At 36.1% G+C, this 21,442-nt stretch overlaps 1 protein-coding gene across 4 annotated transcripts in view; it reads right to left on the bottom strand.

Moving 5' to 3' along the window:
• Nucleotides 1-5,514: 5,514 nt before the first annotated feature.
• gnao1a (guanine nucleotide binding protein (G protein), alpha activating activity polypeptide O, a) overlaps nt 5,515-21,442 on the bottom strand; it is an 87,570-nt gene continuing 71,642 nt past the window's right edge. Inside the window, exons 5-8 of one of the 4 annotated variants that reach the window (XM_058750742.1) lie at nt 19,507-19,635; nt 17,645-17,774; nt 13,957-14,110; nt 5,515-7,805 (exon numbers count right to left, since the gene is read on the bottom strand). In XM_058750742.1, the coding sequence (XP_058606725.1) occupies nt 7,618-7,805; nt 13,957-14,110; nt 17,645-17,774; nt 19,507-19,635 (601 nt within the window). In that variant the 3' untranslated portion in view covers nt 5,515-7,617. Of the gene's footprint in view, nt 7,806-9,374; nt 9,529-9,830; nt 13,299-13,956; nt 14,111-17,644; nt 17,775-19,506; nt 19,636-21,442 lie in introns of those variants that run through there. The other 3 variants (XM_058750739.1, XM_058750738.1, XM_058750740.1) reach the window with 3 other exon arrangements.

Raw genomic sequence — 21,442 nt, 5'->3', positions numbered from 1 at the left:
TTTCTGCGATGTCTGTGAACTATAAGAGGAAAAAGTTTTGTTTGTGTAGTTCTCAGCAGTTTTGCACCTCACTGTTTCTAAATTGTTTGCCGCGCACAGCTGCGCTGAAAGAATGCATAAACAACAGATCAAGAAATCCCCCAGATTTTATACGTCTTCAACCCATGCAGTATTGCAAGTGATGTGTTGATTTGAGAATGTAAGTAGGGTAATCTTTTGTTCAGGTATGATATTAAATATTAAATTGCATCAGGCAAACAAGTCAGACACATAATAGCTCTGCTGACTATACAACTTTGGCTTTGTTGGTGTGTGTCTGCACACTGAATGAAGCTCAGGTGCTGTCGAGATAATGATGTGATTTAAAAGCCTACCAGCCATTTAGTGAAGAAGCTAAACATAGCTCTGGAAGTCTGACACACACACACACACACACGTTCTGCTCTTAGTGGAAAAAAAGAGATAACAATAAATAAAAACATGACCTTATAAACCATGTAAGAGGTCTGGGATGTAGCTGACATTTAGCTGATTGTTGTCATGAAAAGAAGCTCTCTGGACTGCACAAAAACACTGGCTCAATCTGTCTGTCTGTCTGTTTATCTATCTATCTTTATCTGATAGTCAGTGATTCTTGAAACATTTGTTTTAAAAAATAAAATTGGATTTTTCAGTGTTTCTTCAGAATTATGACATTACATGATCACTCACTAACCCTAAAATACTAGCTTTCTGCAGATTCAAAAATATAGCATATCTAATACACAAGAAATCAAAATGTAAATGTGTCTTTAAAAGAAAAGGGAAGAAGGAAGATGTCTATTTTAAAAAGATACATCTTTTATTAGGTTTCGCAGCTGTGTTCCTAGTTTTTTTGTCAACACCATCAGATATGTAAAAATACATACTGTAATTAGATCGTATCAAGTCAGTCGCCGTCCTGAAGATTCTTTTTCCATATTTCATATGAGGTCACACAGGCTCTGGTGAGTAGTTTTTGTATTTTCGTCTTATAGATTTGTAGGTTTCACTTTATTTTAAGGTGTCCTTGTTACAGTGTAAATATACATCTGAGAAATACAAATTAACTAGGCTTACGTGTAGCCTACTTACTATATGGTTAGGGTTAGGAATGGTTTGTATAACCCCTATAGGGTTACTTGCATGTAATTATGCATAATTTGTTGTTATTATAATAGTAATTAGCCTACATGTAATGTGTAACAAGGACACCTTCAAATAAAATGTTACCGATTTGTATTTTATAATTTATTGTTATTGATGTTGTTGTTGTTGTTATTATTATTATATTTATGTAGGCTAATAAAAAAAAATCTTAGATTTTCTGTCAATGACAGCTTCATCACAAATATATCCAAAATAACGATAACACTTTAGTGCAGGGACCAGTTCTCACTATTAACTTGTTGCTTATTATTATTATTATTATTATGTTGCTATTTATTAGTACTTATAAAGCACATATTCTGCAAGAGCATATTCTACATCCCTAATCCTACCCAATATCTAAACTTAACAACTACCTTACTAACTATTAGCCTAATAATAAGCAGCAAATTAGGAATTTATTGAATTGAATGGTTTGTTAATAGCGAGAATCGGACCTTAAAATAAAGTGTGACCAAAATTACATATAGGCCTAAATAATATTTATTTTAAAATATAAACAGCTGCTATTTTTGTTTCAGATGGTGTTGACCCATAGATAAGGATAAACTTGCTCCCAAGGTGATAAACTTTGAACATGTTGAAGATTAATCCAAAATAATTAATTGATACTGTACATAAATGTGTATTTGTTAGTCTGTTTTGTTCCAGCAGCCTACTCAAGAATCAGTATTGTTTATCAGTGTGAGTTCGCGTCTGCGTGCTGTATTTACACACACACACACACACACACACACTCACTCAGAAGGCGACGTCAGTGACTGAGAATCAGCAGCAGTTTGAGCGCCTGAGATGATTAACGCGGTTACCGAATCTCCACGGCTCTCCCGGTTCTCACGCGCACTGCGCGTAAACGGCGCTAGACGCGGGTGACAGTTGTCGCTGCTGGACTCGTGCCCTGAGGAAACCGAAGGGGGTGCCGCAAGGTCAGACGGCGAGACCTCCCGAGTTTGGCACTGGTGTCCGTCAGTCAGTCTGCCCGACTCAGGCGACTCGCTCATTGAGACAAAGCAAAATAACTACAGTTGAAAACACTCTCAGATTTCAGGCGGGAGTATGTTTCCCGCCTGAAATATGACCGTCTGTTCTTCACTGTTGTTATTCGCGAGTCGCCAACGGTGCGAGAGTCTATGTGAGGCTCGGTTTATTTCAGAGTGGACATAAAATCTTACTTCACGTCACGTTTGCTGTCTAAAAGAGGCCAAATGATTATGTCATCTGACATTTACAGAAAACTAACCCCATCCGCAAGCATTTTAACGTGCTTTTTTATAGTGACTTGTGACTTCTGCAGTTCACATGTAGGTCTTCTTTTTATAACCAGGTATATTTGGGAGAGAAAATATATGAGAAAATAAAATGTCAATGTGACCGTCTGTCGGTGAGGTCGAGTTGATGGACTATTTCAGTTCCGGTTCCGTCCACCAGAGGGCGGGCTTGATTGCGTGTTTTCTTCTACTGCTCATTGTGTTTTCTATCATTCTGTTATTTTCATACACACAACCAAACTAATAAAATCTACTTGTGAATCCTGTTTAAGAGTTTCAAATTTAAAACTCTTGGTTAGTTGGCAAATAACGTACAACATGTTTATGTAGCCTATTAAAATGTATGAAAATGTAGCCTATAGACTATTTACATGCTGTGATTTCATCACTCATAATTTGTTTTAATATCAATCAATCAGTCTGTCTAATTATGAAACACAAAAATATCACACTGTTGTTCTGGCCAACAAATTTTGTAATTAATAAACTATATAAATGTAAACAATGTACAGTCTCTAGAGGATAAACACATTTGTGTAACGACTTTTGATTTATAAGGAACCTCATAATTACTGAGATAAATCCTATGTGATGAGTTTGTAACTTTCTATTTATCTATGTCCTCTTTTTAAGAATATACTTCCAGTGTTACAGCATCCTGATTGAGTCCAGAGGTTTTTCCAGAGGTGTCATTGCGAGAAGAACAGGTAAACCGCACCGAACAGACGGCATCATTCCAGCAGTGATGGGGCATAAGAGTAAACGATGCAGTTTCCATGGCAACAGCAGCTTTGGGGTCTTGACCTTTGTGACAGAAATTTAATCAGCATTTTGCGCTGGCCATCTCATTACTCACCACACCGCACACACATAGACCACTTCCTTTTTATCTTACACTCTCTCACTCTCTTTAGCACAATGTCCATTATTATACAGCAGGTTGTCAGCATGATGCATAATGTGTTTGGAACAGAATAATTTGAATTACTGCTTTGTGCCCATGCAGACTGAATGGTTTTATGCAGTGTGAAATAAATTCACACTATAAAATTTGTGACAAAATACATAAAACTAGCAGTGATAAAAGCATTAGGTATTGCATGCTGAGGAAATCTGCACCCAGCCGTCTCCTAGCAACAGGCAGATGATGGTGCTGCACTATAAATAACTTAGAGTGAGTGTGTGTGTGTGTGTGTGTGTGTGTGTGTGTGTTTGTGGAAAAATAGCTGACAGGGACAAGGTCCTGGGATTGAATCTTAGGGCATACCAAAATGCTACACTGACTCATCATTGTGTGGTTACAAAATTCTTCAACATCACAGTGAGCAATACTGTCAACTATAAGTGATACTCAGATAATGTGACCAAATCAAATCCAGACATTTTATTTTACAACTTCTCAGTATTCATGTAATCAAATGAATGAATTAGTGGCAGTTAGTATAACTGATTGTGTGCAGCAGCTTAGGCTTTGTTTAAATGTTGTTGGAGACACATTTTAAATGCTACGTTTACTTAACAATTACACTAAATTGGGTCCATTTAGCAGTTCTGCAGTAGGCCTTTTGGTGGCCCTCGTGTGCCTGGCACAATCTAAACCTACTGATTTGAGCTTTCAACTTGTTTAGATGGTTGTTATTCCTATGGAAGGCAAAAAAGAAAAAAAAAGGAAGCTATACCTGTCACCGCCAGAAGAGGGGGAAGGACATTTTCTCTTCTTTCCATTGTGGCCCACCTGTCATCATCTGGTCTCTTCATCCATTTCTGTCTCTTTCTGTTGCCTTATTGCCATCAATTTAAGGCAAATTGTTTGATGAGGTAAAAATGCTGATATATACTGTAGCTAGTAATATGCAAAAAATATATATATTTCATATATACACACCACTCTTCAAATGTTTGGGGTCAGTAAGATTTTTTTTAAAGAAATGTCTACAATTATTCAGCAATGACAAATTAAGTTGAGTAAGAGTAAACAGTAAAGACACTTATGTAACACATTTTTTTCTGTTTTAAATGAATGTTCTTTTGAACTTTGTATTCATCAATGAATCCTTGAAAAAAATGCATCAGGGTTTCCACAAAAATATTAAGCAGCACAACTGTTTTAAATATTGATAAATAGAAATGTCTCTTCAGCACCAAATTAGCATATTAAAATCATAATGTGACACTGAAAACTGGAGTAATGATGCTGTAAAATTCAGCTTTACCATCACAGGAATCAATTACATTTTAAAATGTATTAAAATAGAAACCATTCATTACTGCATTTTGCCTTGTTGAGCATAAGAGACTTCCTTCAAAAAACATGAAAAAATGATCCCCAAATTTCAACAGTAGTATACTGTATATATATATATATATATATATATGTGTGTATATAATTGGTGTCACTGAGGCAGAGTCTTTCTTCACTGTCGCTATATAAAGCCTTTGTGTTGAGTTGGGTGGACACAGTCGATACCAATTACCTCTGCAGTTTCCCATCATAGTCTGCATTTCATCCTGCCATCTTAACACACACAAACTCTTCCTCTCATTTTCTCTCCCTCTCTTTCCATATGTGAAGCCCTCATTGCAATTATCATCCAATCAGACTGGCACAAAGTGGCGCTTCCTCTTTTGAAGCTGTGGTATTGAGTGACTGAGCATCTCCTTCTTCTCTCTCCAGAACGGTCTGAAGACACACTTAAGAGGCACAGAGACATAATTATTTCCCTTGGGATTCAAGCACACTTCCTCCATGTCCCCTATATTGCATTCTAAGATGTTGACAGTAAATATAGCACACATTGGTGAATAGGTTGTAGTACTTTATGTTGAATCGAAACAGATCACCTTACATTTAATCATGTGAATACTGTCTGTCCTTTTAGTATTGGATTAATGGTGGATAAGTTTACCTTAACGCATCCTTTCGTTCATACACTAACTGATCTCAGTATCTGTATCGTTTCATTGGAGGCCTCAGTCATTTGAGCAATCAGTGAAATATATAAACGACAATGCAGTTTAGCAATGGAATGAATAACAATCAAAAGTGAAAAGCTCCAGGTTGTAGTCATGAAAACTGTGGCTTTTAATGTAAACACTACATTCGATTGGTTTTCCAGCACGAACATCCCACATGAAAGAACAACCATTCACTAAAGAAGAGGGAGAAAAAGCAGCACAAAAGCATTCACTTGGAGAGAAAAAGAAAGGATTAAAAAAAGAAGGGAAGGAGAATCAAAATCAACGGTGGTGTAGATATTTTTACAGTTTTTTTTTTCTCTTTTTCTTTGAATTTCAAACTGAGAAGGCAGAGAGGGAGGAGAGATACATCTTTCCAAATCTACGTGTGATAGGTGAGAGCTGTGCTTTTCTATGCAGACCTGGAAGGTGTTTGAGTACAATTCTCAAAAAACCAAGAGAAAGCGCATGAATCTGTACAGCCGTGCACAGCCCCGCCCTCTCCGGCACCGGGGGCGGAGCCGTGCCACCAAAAAGTGGTTCGTTCAATAAAATCAAACAAATAAAAAAAATCAATACATATACTGTAATTCAGGCTAAGTAAAGACATTGCAATGCAGGGCGAACAGGCAAAAAGAATCGGTACAGTTCATCAACATCAACATGGGTTAAGTCAGTAAGAACGGTTCAAGAGTGGATCACAGGAACCCTTGCAAAATTCTTTTTTTTTTTTAAAAAAAGGGGGAGAGAGGGAAAAAAAAGTTCTGTAGCTACAAAGCACAAGAAATATACCTTTAATAATATTACAGAATAATCATTGATATTGGTATTGTTATCATCGTCGTCGTCGTCGTCATCATCGTTTGTTATTATTGTCATCCTTTTTTATCTTTTTTTTTCTCAATTATTTCTAAGATTCTAGAACTGGAGGATCTACAGCTTTCTACAAAGACTGACAGCCCAATGACCTTCGTCTGCAAGCCTCCACATCATTTCCCTGAGCCCCACATCTACCCGCCCACCCCCTAAACCCCGCCCACGATGCCCATTCTTTTTGCTGCGTCTGTCTTTTCTGTTTTTTTTTTCCTCTTTTTTTGTTCTTTTTATTTTGTGTTTTATTCTTTATTTTTCGCACCATTAGCTATGTGAAGCAGTTAGCTGTTTCTTTATACAAAGGCTGAGGGGTCATGCTATCAGTGACGGGGACTCCAATACCCAGCCAACTAAAACAGGAAGAAACCTAGGGGAAAGAAGGAATGAAGAGGGAAGGGTGACAACGGACGAGAGGTAGAAGAATGGACGAGGTGAAGTAAGTACAAAGGAAGTGTGTGGGACAGATGATCAATAAATAAATTAATAAATTAATCAACAACAATACAAAAGTAAAAGTTCCTTACAAGACAAATGTTAATAAGTTCTCATAACAGTGACCTAGTGTTTCTACTACTATTCCCAGACACGTCATTCTCAGAAGGTTGGCACTGATATGACACTTGCAATCATTGTACTGGTTTGACAGGCCCCGGGGTCGCATGTCAAGCGGCCCGGGCCCTTCCCCAGAGAGCTGACCTACGGAAGTGACGGGGATGGGTAGAGATGAAACATAAGAAAAGCCTGGGTGTTTCCATTCTCTACGATATCGAACGGTACTACAGTAATTCAAAATCCGAAACAAGGACACGCTACAACTGACTTGAACCATAGTGCTCAAGACTAGCATAACCGTGGATTTAGCTATTGTCACATTATCGTCAAAGTAAATTCATGTAGCCAGGCAAACATGTACAGGTCATCCCTCCTGACTGATATTCGTGTAATAAATATACATACAATGACATAAAACATAAAAAAATAGTCAAAGAAAGACATTTATCAAAAAAAAAAAAAAAAAAATGAGGGTTGTTTAGTTAAAACGATAAAGACACAGTGGAATACGGGGAGAACAAACATACGACAGCAAAGAAAAACAAAAACAACACAAAAAAGGTCCCAACTTTGTTCTAAAACCATAAAGGCTGGGTTTCTATAAGAAATCAGTTCTGTTGGCAGCTCTTTGAAAGACAAACTAAAAACATTTCATATATATATAATATATTTATATATTTGTATATGCCTATTTTAAAATTATCATTATCATTATTTACCAACTTGCAATTTCAATAATAATCATTTCCAAAGAAGTGGCTCGAGAGGGAAGGGGCGGGCCTCAGTACAAGCCGCAGCCTCGCAGGTTGTTGGCGATGATGATGTCGGTCACAGCATCGAACACCACCTGGATGTTTCCTGTATCCGTGGCACAGGTCATGTGACAGTAGATCTCCTTGTTAGGCGAGCGGTTCTTGCTTTCAAATTGTGCTTGGATGTAAGCAGCTGCATCGTCGTAGGTGTTTGGACCTACCGAGGGAGACAGAGATCAAATGAGTATATGAGATCAGATATTATGGCAAAAATAAAAATGACATAAAAGTGGTACACTGATCTTCCAACCGGCTTTGTGCTTGTCACTCAAAACGCTCATTAACCCACTATTTAAAATGACCTCGGTGACTTCTGACATTCACAAATGTCTCTTCTCTTCCGTTCTCTAATAGCCATGCATTCTTTAACTTTAACAAAAGTCCCATTGAGAAGCTGCTGTATCTTGGGTATGTATGAGACCATGTACATCAAAATGATTATTATTAACACTTTTGAACATTTTAAGTCACACTAAAAAAAAAAAGATCTAATACTAGGCAATGCTTTTCTCAGGTGTCCTAAGTAACCACAGATGGACATAAACAATACTGAACAATATATACAGATATTGAGATATTTCATATTGCATTTATCAACATATAATTACATTTATTAATTAACTTATTAGTTATTTATAATTAATTTACCAAATTAATTACATATATTGTAATTGCTCAAATTTGATTTTGTAAACAATATATTAAGATGCTGAGATACTGTAGTTTAATAATTTAACCATTTACTTATTTGTAATTAGATTAACTTAATTATAAAAGTTCATTATAATCAAACCACACATTTTATTTAATTACATACACTTTTATTGTCAAAATGCTACAGTCTTAATTTTAAACAAAATATCAAGATGAGATATTGTATATTATTTAATAATTTATGTGTTAGTTTGTACATATACTATACATATAATTCTAAGTACTAATTCTGAACAATATATCAAGATGTGGAGATATCTTTATTCATGTTAACATTGTAATTGTTGAAATATTTTTTGTCAATACAATATATTAAGATACTGAGATATTGTATATTATTTATTTAATCATTTACTTCATCGTCAACTTTTAATTATATTCAATACATTTCCTTTAAGCTAATTATAATAAATAAATTTTTACCAAATACTTTTGTCTGAATACTGTGTATTCATTCAATTAATTTATAATTTTAATTATTAATATTATTTTAAAATTTAGTATAACTAATTAATATTCTGTAAAATGTTCTGCTTTTAAAGTGTGCTTTTTTTTTTCCCTTAAAGAAATAACGTTTGGATGGATATTTTTGTATATAATGCAAATACATTTTTAATTGTGATTTCAGTGTCCAAAACGCTTTTTGGGGCCACTGTATGTGGAAAGCAACACTGAGGGTGCTGCTGAACAGGAACGGTGTCTAACGGAGGCAGTGAATTGTATTCTGCCGTGAAGAGAGTTTGACAGACCTGCAGACATCCCTCTGTGCCCACCTTTTACCCATGACTGCACACGTAAGATTCAGCTACTGCTCCATCCTTTACCTCCCATTTTACAGTGCCTTCAAAATGTAGTCTAGAGTTCATACTGTGAATCCAAACTAATGGGTTTTTGACAACACTAAACCTGACCTGACCAATCACAAACATCGTTCTGTTCTGATGCAACGGTGTTACCAGAGTTCAAATCTGTACATTTTTATAGGCTTTTTAACAACAGGAAGCATTCTTACCTGTGTATTCAGGGAAACAGATACTCAGGGGAGATTTCTTGATCTTTTCAGCGAATAGGTCTTTCTTGTTGAGGAAGAGAATGATGGAAGTGTCAATGAAGAATTTGTTGTTACAGATGGAATCGAACAGCATAAGAGACTCGTGCATGCGATTCTGCAAGAGGAGAAGAAACCAGAATGGAGGATAGACAGAGAAAAAGAGGCAGACAGAAAAACCAGAAACGTTTAGTGGAGAAATATATACAGCAGCAGTCAAGATAGCCGAAGCCCACAAAAAGCAAAGAAAGAAACTATTGTTTCAACCTACATAAGAAATGTGATTTCAAACTAAGTTTGGTGAAATGATTAATATCTGCTCACTCCAATAGTGATGATTCACCACAAAGATTCTAATTATGCAGAGAAAATAATATAAACAGCACTTACTTGCAGGACTCAAAAATCAGCGCCACACACTGGATTTCACAAGTACTTTATTCATTCATGTCATATAAATAGACATCCATTGTTCAATAAATAATCATAGCAGTGAGACATACATAAAAACAATAATTACAGCAGTATGACAAAAACAAACAAACAAAAAGTGATGGACGGTGAGATTACAGTAATATGTGTGACGGGAGAGCATGTCTGCCGGGTCCTGCTGCATTTACTCAGAATCAAATATGGATTAAACACTACAATGAAACTCACAATTTCAAATTTAAGTACCATTTCAAGTAAATTATGCTACATTAGCAAAATGTACCGCTTGAACTTATCACATTAGTCAGTCTGATGAAAGAAGTCTGGACACATCACCAACAGTTATTTGTACTGCGGCTACAAGCCAGGGAACAAACTGGCCTTTGTCCCTCAGCAACGGACAGACTCAATTACCCTTGCGTTTCTTTACCTTGGCCACTGACCTAATTACACATGTGTCTGAGCTGACAATTGTCATGCATTAGCCAGCTGTCTTGATACTCGTCATTCTTTAAAATCATAATCCAAATTGTATGGCCCATCAAACTGGGATTAAGGTCAAAGGAGTTTACTAAAACTGATACTGCTTTCCCTTTACACTCTTTATTTGGCTTCTAGAATGAAAGTCACTATGCGGCTACACATACGCTCTCGAAATGTATGAAAACTGACCCTTAATGGACCCAAACAATGGCTAAAAGGTGCTTAGTACTGACACTGGCCTTATAATAACACATAACTGTTCATAGTTGGCACAATTTGTGTTTTACATCAAGAAAACTTTTGGCTGTAGAAGTGAACGATTGAATTCAATCCATATTTCTCATAGATTAACAGTAAAATATTAATATATGACCCTGGACCACAAAACCAGTCATAAGGGAATTTTTTTATACTGAATAAATATGCTTTCCATTGATGTATGGTTTGTTAGGATAGGACAATATTTGGCCGAGATACAACTATTTGAAAATCTGGAATCTGAGGGAGCAAAAAAAAAAAAAAACCTTTAAAGTTGTCCAAATGAAATTCTTAGCAATGCATATTACTAATCAAAAATTAAGGTTTGATATATTTACAGTAGGAAATTTACAAAATATCTTCATGGAACATGATCTTTACATAATATCCATGATTTATGGCATAAAAGAAAAATCTATAATTTTGACCCATACAATGTATTGTTGGCTATTGCTACAAATATACCCGTGCTCCCGGTTTTATGGTCCAGGGTCACATATTATGAAGTTTGAACCTCTCAAAGACAGCCAAAGCAAAAGGTTAAGGGAGTCTCATTAAAATAAATATTTTAAAATCATATAGGACTCCACAGGGTCTTTCAGATAATTTAGTCATGCTGTGCATCTGCTGCCAAATTACAATTTGTGTTGCACAAGATTAAAAATACCTTTCATCAGACATTAAAAAAACGAACGGCAAAAATCATTTAAAAAGCCAACCTCCCTGAAAGTCACTGTGTAATTCACACATTGACTAAAGTGATCCTATGGAGAGATGAATATTAAGAAGTACTGTGTACACATATAGCAGCAAACATCCAAAGCATATATGGCACTGTGAATTATTGTCAATTACAGATCTGTATTTTCACATACACAGAGACTCAAAGCAGGCCAAGGTCTGAGTTCAATGCAATGCACGTGTCTGCCGATTACAGAGAAACCAAAGAGTCTTTTCAGCTCAGGTCCATTCTGCACCCCTAGATATGACTAGCACTACTACACACTTTGACCAGCAATTAAGCAGGATAGTATAAAATAGACTGAACTACAAACAAAACAGCAGAATAGACAATGTGTGGTGAGACAGCTCTGTGATTCTATTTCTCAAGTCATACTAATATGAAGCATGTCACTCCAGTTGTTGCATGTGTGCATGTGATTCTTATGTGTGTGTGTGTGTGTATACCGTTCAAAAGTTTGAGGTCAGTATCTTTTTTTTAAAGGAATTAATACTTCTATTCAGCAATGATGCATTAAATTGATCAGTAAAGACTATTACATTGTTACAAAAATCCTATTTCTGCACAACTGTTTTGCACATTGACAATAATAATAAAACAATATTTCTTAAGCACCACATCAGCATATTAGAATTATTTCTGAAGGATCATGTGACGCTGAAGACTGGAGTAATGAACGCTGAAATGTACTGTAGCATTTCCATCACGGGAATATAATACATTTTAAATATACTAAAATAGAAATGTTGAATATATTTATAAATATCAATATTAATGTCTTTTCTGATCAAATAAAAGATGCAGCTGTGTTAAAAAAAAAAAAAAGTCTGACCCCAAACTTTAATGTACAGTGTATATAGATAGATTCATTTGATTTGTATGTGGTACAAATCTAGTTATTATCTCTTTCTATGTAGGTATAATCAGCTTTGTCTGTTCTCAAAATGCAAAAAGCTAATTAAAAATTAAGATTTTGAATCTTTGGAATGTCCTGGGTGTCTGGTTTAAAAGGTCCAAAACCCAATTTTGAAGAGTAACACGTACTGTTGTTTTTTAGGATGCTAAGAGGCTAACATTTTTGTGGTTTGGCTCAAGGCATCGGACATTTGCACTCTCTTCTAAATGCCAAGTAAATGTCAAGCCTAGTGTTTCATCAACACTCTGAGATTGCTGCCAACTCAGAACACATGTAATATGAGCCAGCTTGTGAATATTCACTGAAATTCATATCCCATAATGCATTCATTTGAAAATAATACATGTGTATAGAACATCATTATAGTCACTTACATAGTTATGGGAATTTAATATATTGCCACATAACCTCATTGAATCTGGAATTATTTATCTGCATACTGTGTAATATGGACAAGAGAATGTGTCTGACTTTACAAGCTCAGCTACAGTAGGAAAAAGTAGGAAGTAGTGGAGGTTTGGCACCAATTTTTACTTTAAAATATCTCCTGACCTCTCTCTAACACACCAGGAAGGTGTCAGGAAGGACATTCAAAGCACATTCCTGTATTTGTAACAATGTACCAAAATCAATAGTTGAGATCAGACCTTTGGTTTAAATTTAGCACATAAATTAAAGAACAGCTCTGTGAGAACTATCACCAGATTTGAGTTAGCTCTCACCTTATAAAAGGCCATCAAATGGCCTGACGGGCACACATGTGGAGACATTTATAAGTATAAAACATAGACAAAATGTCATATCTGACAACAGTTGCCACTGTATTCTGGGGTTGTGTAAGAGCTGGGCATCATTGTGGGTTAGTAAAGGCCACAGAAGCGCAGGTTGTTAGCGATGATGACATCGGTGACAGCGTCGAAGACAAACTGAATGTTGTTTGTGTCTGTAGCACAGGTGATGTGCGAGTAGACCTCCTTGTCAACTGACTTGTTCTTACTCTCGTACTGGGACTGAATGTAGCCCACCGCTTCCATGAACGTGTCTGAACCTGCAGCACAGGATGAGTAAATAAGAAGAAGTAAATAAAAGAAAAGAGTGAGAGAGGCAAAAAATTGTGATAAAAAATAGGCCTTTTTTTTTTAAATAAAAGAACATTTGGAATGGGGAGCAAAAGAGAATAAAAACAATGCTGGTAAATGTAAATTGAAACCTGAACACTAAAATGAAAAACAAAACAAAGTAATAAAATCATTTAATACTAACAGTGAAGAAAAATACTGAGCAAAAGTATTTAGTTTTCAAAAATTTCCCTCAGGCAGCGAAAATGTCTTCAGGCAATTTTTCCCTGACTACAGTTACTCAGCACATTCTCAGGAAATTTTTTTCTGTCTCTCAGACTTATTTGTGATTGTTTGAGCAGCTATGGAGGAAGATGAAAAGCTCAAAGCTAAATAAATAAATAAATAAACAGGAAATAGCAGGTGACTGTTTTGGCTGTTATCCCCTCAGTGCTGGAAAATACAGAAATGCAGGCTGTCCAGATTAGGGGTGTGAATCCATCCACAAGGAATAAAAGAACAGGATGCTCCTTCTCCTGAAGATTTATTGTGCTAATTGGCTTCTGGAGAGAGTGTTATTCTACAGTCCTCTCCTCATCAATTATTTTGTCTTTCTTCCTTTGCATGCATTTCTTAACACCAGGATAATGAGTTTACCTGTGTACTCTGGGAAGCAGATACTTAAGGGAGATTTCTTAATTTTCTCCTCAAATATGTCCTTCTTGTTGAGGAAGAGAATGATGGAGGTGTTTGTGAACCATTTGTTGTTGCAGATGCTGTCAAACAGCTTCAAGGACTCATGCATGCGGTTCTGTAGAAAGAAAAATAAGACATCATTTACAGACATGCATCCACAAATACAGACACATACACATTTACTTAGCTATAAATGGGGACATATTTATTGTGTTTATTATGGTTTTGTAATATTATCTTACACATGCATAATCCAACCTTTAAAATAAATATTTTAGCTCACAAAATTATCCCCAAATTATAGCTAAGTAAACCCACATACACACACTCGCTCTCAGGAGCTCTTATCCACACTCACACACACATTCAGGTGCAATCACACTTTGAGTGCAAAATTAGAATATGAAGTGAGAAATGAACAGAAAAAAGAAAGGAAATTTAACAAAGAGCCAAGAAGCCAGAAAAGGAAAACTAAACATATTCTGCTACCTAAGAAATTAGTTACTTATCTCATCATGATGGTATACAATGAAACGATTAACAATGTTAATTATAGTGGGAAAATGATAAAGATATACACTGTCCTTATTTTCATATGCAATTAATAAATCATTATTCTGCTCATTATTTGTTTGTCATCTGAATGGTAATGAATTCAGAGTTGGAAGCAGTGACTCTCTTTGATGTGTCCGATCATTTTAGGAGGAAACTGGAAAGAACCAGGTCAGCCGATCACTTCAGCCAGCAACAACCAATTAAAAACTGAGCTTTTGGAAAGAACCAGCAATGCATCTAGAATATCTGATATAATTTAGTGACCGAAACTAGCATATATCAGAAAGACTGAAATAGTATAGTCCTTTAAAACATACTCCAATAATCTTATTAAATCAATCTTATTTGCAAATAAGATCACATAAAAATCATTTTTACAGTGTTTAGAGAATTTAATTGAAATGATAACAGAATTTTCATTTTTGCCTTTCATTTTTCTATTGGTTTAATTTAATGCACAACATAAAGCCTACTGCTTCCAGCTCTTTTTAGTATGTGCTTCAACTGAGGTTGGTAATGATAATTTCATACCTGTGGAAGGGCCGCCTGTAGAGCTGGGCTGGATTGTTTAGCAATTGGTTAGAGAAGAAAGCCGATGGCGAGAGATGACAGGAGAGCAGCTGAGATGTTTTGAAGGAGAGACGCAAATGCAGAGGTGGCCGCTGGAGGCCACGGGAGCAGCTGAGCGGAACCGGACATGCACCAGAACCCAACACTTCACCACTTCACTCACATTTCCCACCCCCAGATACCACTGCTGTTGGTACTCACACGTACAAACACACACACTAAAATGCTAAACAATAGTGGAGCAATGCAGAATCGGTCCATGCATTGTCACAAACGAAGTAAAGAACAGCTCTAAACAAAAGTCTCACACAGGTCAAACTTGAAGGAACAGTGTTTGAAGAAAATAAATGCATGTCTGTGTTGAAACGGAGGAGGAAAGGCCACAGGGTGCACAGGAGAGAAGGTCGGGACAGAATGTCAGACGGCAAATGCGTAAACACTGATAGAGCGCTGAATGGACGAGCATTGACAGGAGACACGTACGTACGGTGTGTATTCACAGGATCTGTATGTGTGTTTATCTCTGTCCGTTTGTTTCGCCAGGACTTTCTTACAGAATAATAGAATCTGTCTTTGTTTTTTATCGCTTCCATAGATCAGTTGAATATGGGCGCCTGAGAGTTGCTGTATTTATGGGGAGCCACTTTTCTAACCATAAAAGCCATCCTATGTCCAAAACGCGTCACCGTAAATCCCTCTGATGTTGTAAAAATTCTCTTATCAGAGTTTGTCAAGAGAGAGTGTGTCTGCGCAGATCTGAGGCCTGTGTCACACACAGACGGCCAAGCATGACTCATCACACCTGCCATGATTCAATTGGCACGGTCACAGAATCAATCAATAGCATGGGGACATTAATAATTCTTTGTTTTTTTTTCTTTTAAAGGACACTGTAAAAGGGTTCACAGAACTTTGAATGGCTTTGTGTTGAACTTGTCTACTTAATGCCAAGTTCTGTCCTGAAACTCCAGTTGGCGCAGGCAGATGGGCCCTTAACTCAAACTTATGATAGTCACAGCATTAAACTACTTGGCACAAGCTGATTGGTTTTTACAGGTATTTACAGCCAATGAGCTTGCTGCTTTATATTTAAATGGATAGTTAGCATTCACTAGAGCCTTTTGCAGTGCGCTTTCAGAGTTCCTCTGAAACCCTCCACCTTCCCCAGCTCCACCTGTATAGATATGTTTCAGGTTATTATATCTATACTATTTGCATATATAATGTTTAAATACAGTTTATTAACTTTATAATATTTTTATTTCATTTCATTTCATTACTTTTATTACACTATGTCAACTTAATTGCAATTCCCTTTATTTAGTATTTTTAAATTGCTAAATGTAATATACTTGTGTATTTCATTTAATATACTATGTGTATTTCATTTCATGTTGTCTATGAGAAATGGATATGGTGAGCAAAGTGCCTGTTAAACCAATGAAACCATCAGGAGACAAAACACTCCACTCAGCCTACATGCCGAACTCAACATGTGACTAGGGTAACAATCAACAAAATTACCATTTTAAGTAGAGATATTAATTCATCCTGGCATCACAAGACAAGAAGTTACTAAACGTGTTGCAAAAACATAAAAAAATTGAAAATTTCCAGACACATGCAACCATATTGTTTATTCATAATGCCCCAGTGGGAACCCTAGCACTCTGAGAAACCATTATGCACGCGTCTATTTAGCAGAGGATAAGCATTGGCAACACAGACATGACAGCTACAATACTCAAAGCTATGCCATTATTAGACTTATCCAAATAATTGTTTTGTTTTTAATTATTTTGCTTAAATTTGACGGTACAGTGTTTGGGGCATCAAAACATGACCTATGATTCAAACCCAGGCCACCCACATTTTACAGCATGTTTGCTAGCAGCTCGCCTCCAAGAGGCTTACAAAACTGAATGCCAATAATAATGAAATAAATACAAAATGTTAATAATAGTATTATTATTTTTTTCACTATTATTTACTATTTTTAAGAATTTTTCAGTATGCACAAGATGACACATACAGCATATGCATTACCTAATGTGCCGATTAGTGTGGGAGTTCACAATGGAGGCCTGTTTTATCAACACCACTGACCTTAAAAATATCTAAAAACCGGCTAAACAATAAATGTTCTGTGGCCCTGTTATAATTATAAGGCTGTGAATGATCACACAGCACATCATGTTCACTTGAATGGCAACATAATTGCAATTACAGCGTTCAACAGTGGATGAAGATCACGTAGCCTGCATCATGTAGTTACAGCAGTGCTGTCCATCAAGATTTGATGTCTTTAATATAATCTTATCCGAGGCAGCTCTTTTAAAGCATGAGAAAATATGTTCAAATATCCATAAATCATTTTTGTTAGTGTGTTTAGTGTGCACACTTGAGTGTATATATGAAACACAGACGCTGAGTGTGCGCATGCAATTGAGTCTGTGTGTATCAGAGCATAAGCACAGATGTGCGTGTTTGTGTCTCTGCGTGTGAGTGTGTATTTAGTGCTCACCGTGGTCTCGTCTTCATGGAGCACCTGGTCGTATCCACTCAGAGCCACACAGAAGATAATGGCGGTCACGTCCTCAAAGCAGTGGATCCATTTCTTCCTCTCCGACCTCTGACCTCCCACATCAAACAGCCTGAGTGGACACAACTCAACATGATCTCAGAACACAATAATGCACTGCATCATATAAGCAATAGGGATGTAACGATGAACTGCAAGCAGGTTGAAAATCGATTCAAATATGTGACGGTTCAAATCGGTTGAGATGCTAAACAAATCACGATACAATTGGGGTAGAAGTTTATATGAATGTATGTCTGAGGGGAACTGACTGTCTTTAGAAAAGTTTTACGTGGTATTTTCTTTTCATCTTGCCTCTGAACGATGCATATTAAAGTAGTGTTCATAAGCACAGCTCTGCTTTGTTTATACCGGTAACCCAGGAAACACTATATCATTGCTGTTCATAAGTGCCACCTGCTGGCAGAGAGTGAATTTGCATCTCATTCAGCTCGTTTGCTGTTTCGTTCAGATATGTTTTATGTATAGTTTCACTAAAGTCAGACCTTTCTGTTTTTACTTCAAATTTTGCAATTATACAGTCTAATTTAGATTAAAACCTGCTCATGCATGCATATATGCAGCATCTTTGTTTGGATCATGATTAAAATGCAGTGGTTGCCTCTAATTGTAAATGAAAAGAGCACAAACAAAGCCTTAGTTTGTTTGTATGAAGGGATTTATTTGATTTGTGCCTAATAAAAGGACACCTTTTCATTTATTGTATAATTTTTCTTCAATCTCATTTTGTGCAAAAAAATTGTGAGAAAATCAAATCGTGAAATCAAAATCGTGAATCAAATCATGAGTTGACTGAATCGTTACATCCCTAACAAGCAACATACTGTACAATAATGTTACAAATTTTGAGGTCAGTACATTTATTTTTGAGAAATGAATACTTTCATTCAGCAAGGACACATTCAAATGAATCAAAAGTAAAACGTTAAAGACATTTATAATGTTAAAAAAAAAAGATTTAAAATAAATGCTGTTCATTTGAACTTTCTAGTCATCAAAGTATCCTAAAAAAACTATCACAGTTTCCACAAAAAGGGATCATATGACACTGAAGATTGAAGTAATGGCTGCTGAAAATTTATCTTTGCCATCACAGGAATAAATTACATTTTAAAAATGTTAACAGAGAAAACACTGTTACAATATTTCACAATATTACTGTTTTATTGTTTTTTAATGCAGCCTTTGTGTCGATTATGATTATACTTGTTGAGACTGTTATATGGCTATGCTTTAATAAGCCCTAAATCTTAAATCTGTAATGATTTTCACTTAATATCATTAGCCGATGTGTCATTCAGATACTAGTATCTGCTTCAGATTGAACATGTAATTCAGCTGTCCACTGAGGTTCTGCCCTTTTCTACGAAAATGCTAGCTTCTGCTGTAACAGTATGGTGTGTTTCTAAATCTGTCTTCAGAATAATGGTGGCAGATCTGTCTGTCTAACTCCCATCAACACTTTTATTTTAGTCTTCTGTTTTCACGTGCTATCAGCTGAGAGAGTGTAAAAAACCGTGTGAATGAGGAGATGATGAAGTGAGATGATGCCGGTGTTTGGAGATATTTATCTGCATTAATCTCGGTCTACAACCACTCCAGTTGTAGCACGAGTTAAAAACACTTTTTGCTACATATATTAGATCAGACTTTTTTTCATCTGAAACATGGCCCAATTATGAATCATGAATGAGTGAAAATGATAAAAACTGTAGTACTTCAACAGCCGGCGCAAGGCTCTGAATTGCATTCCGATGCATAAATCACACGCCAATCAGTCTCACCTGAAGTGCAGGTTCTTGAAGGTGAAGTGGGTTTCTACAATCCCGGTGGTCTTCACTCGAGTTCGCAGAATATCCTGCTCTGTGGGCTGGTAGTCTGCAGCACCAATCCGATCTAAACTGTCTAAGTAACTGAAGGAAGAAAGAAGGAATGTCAGTTAGGACCCACAGTTTTTCACAGAAACTGCCATTTACATGAAGTAGAAAAGAGATACTAGTAGCTTTTCATCCAAGGAAATCCAGAGTGTGTTGTTTTTATTTATTAATGCATAAAAATATTATAAATCAATCTCTTAAAAGAGTGTTTGTGAATACACTAAACAATGAAAAACAGTATTTCAGCACAAAATCCTGTATTTTATTCACTAACCAGCCACAAAATAGTTGAATAGTTGGGTGTTAAATGCACTCGAATAGTGTTGTCCTATATTTAAATACAGTAACTTCCATTATCTTCTATTATTTTTTTCAGCAAAAAAAATATTTTCAATATACATTAGACTTATAGCTTGCACTAAACTAAGAAAGAAATTAAAATACTTTCATTCGTCAAGCATGCATTAAATTGATCAAAAGAGTCAGTAAAAGCATTTACAGTACAATGTTACAAATACATGCTGTTTTTTTTTTTTTAACTTGTCACTACAAAATGTCTCCACACAAATGATGTCTGAAGGATCATGTGACACTGAAGCCTGGACTAAAGACTGCTGAAAATTCAACTTTGCCATCACAGGAATAAATTACATTTTAAAACTACAAAACATTTATTTTAAATTGTAATATCATTTAACAATATTACTGTATTTTTGATCAAATGCAGCTTTGCTCAGCACAAGTGAAAAACGTATTAAAAAAAACAATTCTTATTGATCTCCCCTGTCATCTTTTGTTGGCAGTTTCTCATTTATGCTCTGACAGAAAAATGACTGCTTTTCATACAATAGATTCAACAAATCAGATGAGAGTCCATCTCACTAAAGTCACAATCTTAGACACAGGAAGTCAATCAGACTATAGGACATAAAGTATAAGTCAGAATAAAACATTAAACATCCTTCTTGTGCCACTCACAGCTGACACACACACACACACACACACACACACACACTATCCTCTTCAAAACGCAACAGTGATGCAAGCAGACAGGGAGGACCGAGCCTGCTCTTCAACAATGCGTGATGCATATTCTCCAAGGCTGTGGATGTCATTTATCTTCCAGATGAAAGAAACAGTGAAATATGTGTGCTTCCAAATTGGATGCCAGTTGAATTGAAGGTTGAGTACCGCAAGACGCCGAAACATCCATCAAAGCCTTTGGCTGGAAATACTGGTAGACAGTAGAAACTAATGGATGATTACATCAAAATGCAATTCCAAAAATGTTTGGACACATTTAGAGGGAAATGACTGCTGGAAACATATTTGGTTCTTAAACAACTAGCATTCTGGATCAGTTCGATTTTTCATTTTGTATCCTGTGTAATTATATCTTGTACGCTTAGGAGTGCATGCTGCTCTTTCCCTTTATTTTTTGCTTCTCTCTCTTTCTTCTATCCCTCCTTTCCTGTCCATCTGTGGCAAAATGATGTTGCAGTTGAAGGTTTCCTTGGTTGCTGCACAATTCTTCAGGGAAATGTGAACATTCCACTGTCACTACTGTCTTCAGCGCTCAACCACACCGAAGTCCCTTAAGGCAAGTCAGATCACCTGGCCGCCATCTTGGAAATTCCTCCTATAGCTACATAGCTGAATTCTATGTACAGTAATGTTTGGGGTTAGTAAGACTTTTTAAATCTAATTACTTGATTAATGAAAGTATTAATGACATAAATACTTTTATGTAGCAAGCATACAATGAATTAATCAAAAGTGACAGGAAAGGGATTTATAATGATACAAAAGATATCCATTTCAAATAAATGCTGTTCTACTTAAG

Source organism: Onychostoma macrolepis, chromosome 18 (genome assembly GCF_012432095.1).
Source record: "Onychostoma macrolepis isolate SWU-2019 chromosome 18, ASM1243209v1, whole genome shotgun sequence".
Lineage (NCBI taxonomy): Eukaryota > Metazoa > Chordata > Actinopteri > Cypriniformes > Cyprinidae > Onychostoma > Onychostoma macrolepis.
Note: the sequence above shows the minus strand (reverse complement) of the source record. Positions and strands in the feature narration are given on the sequence as shown.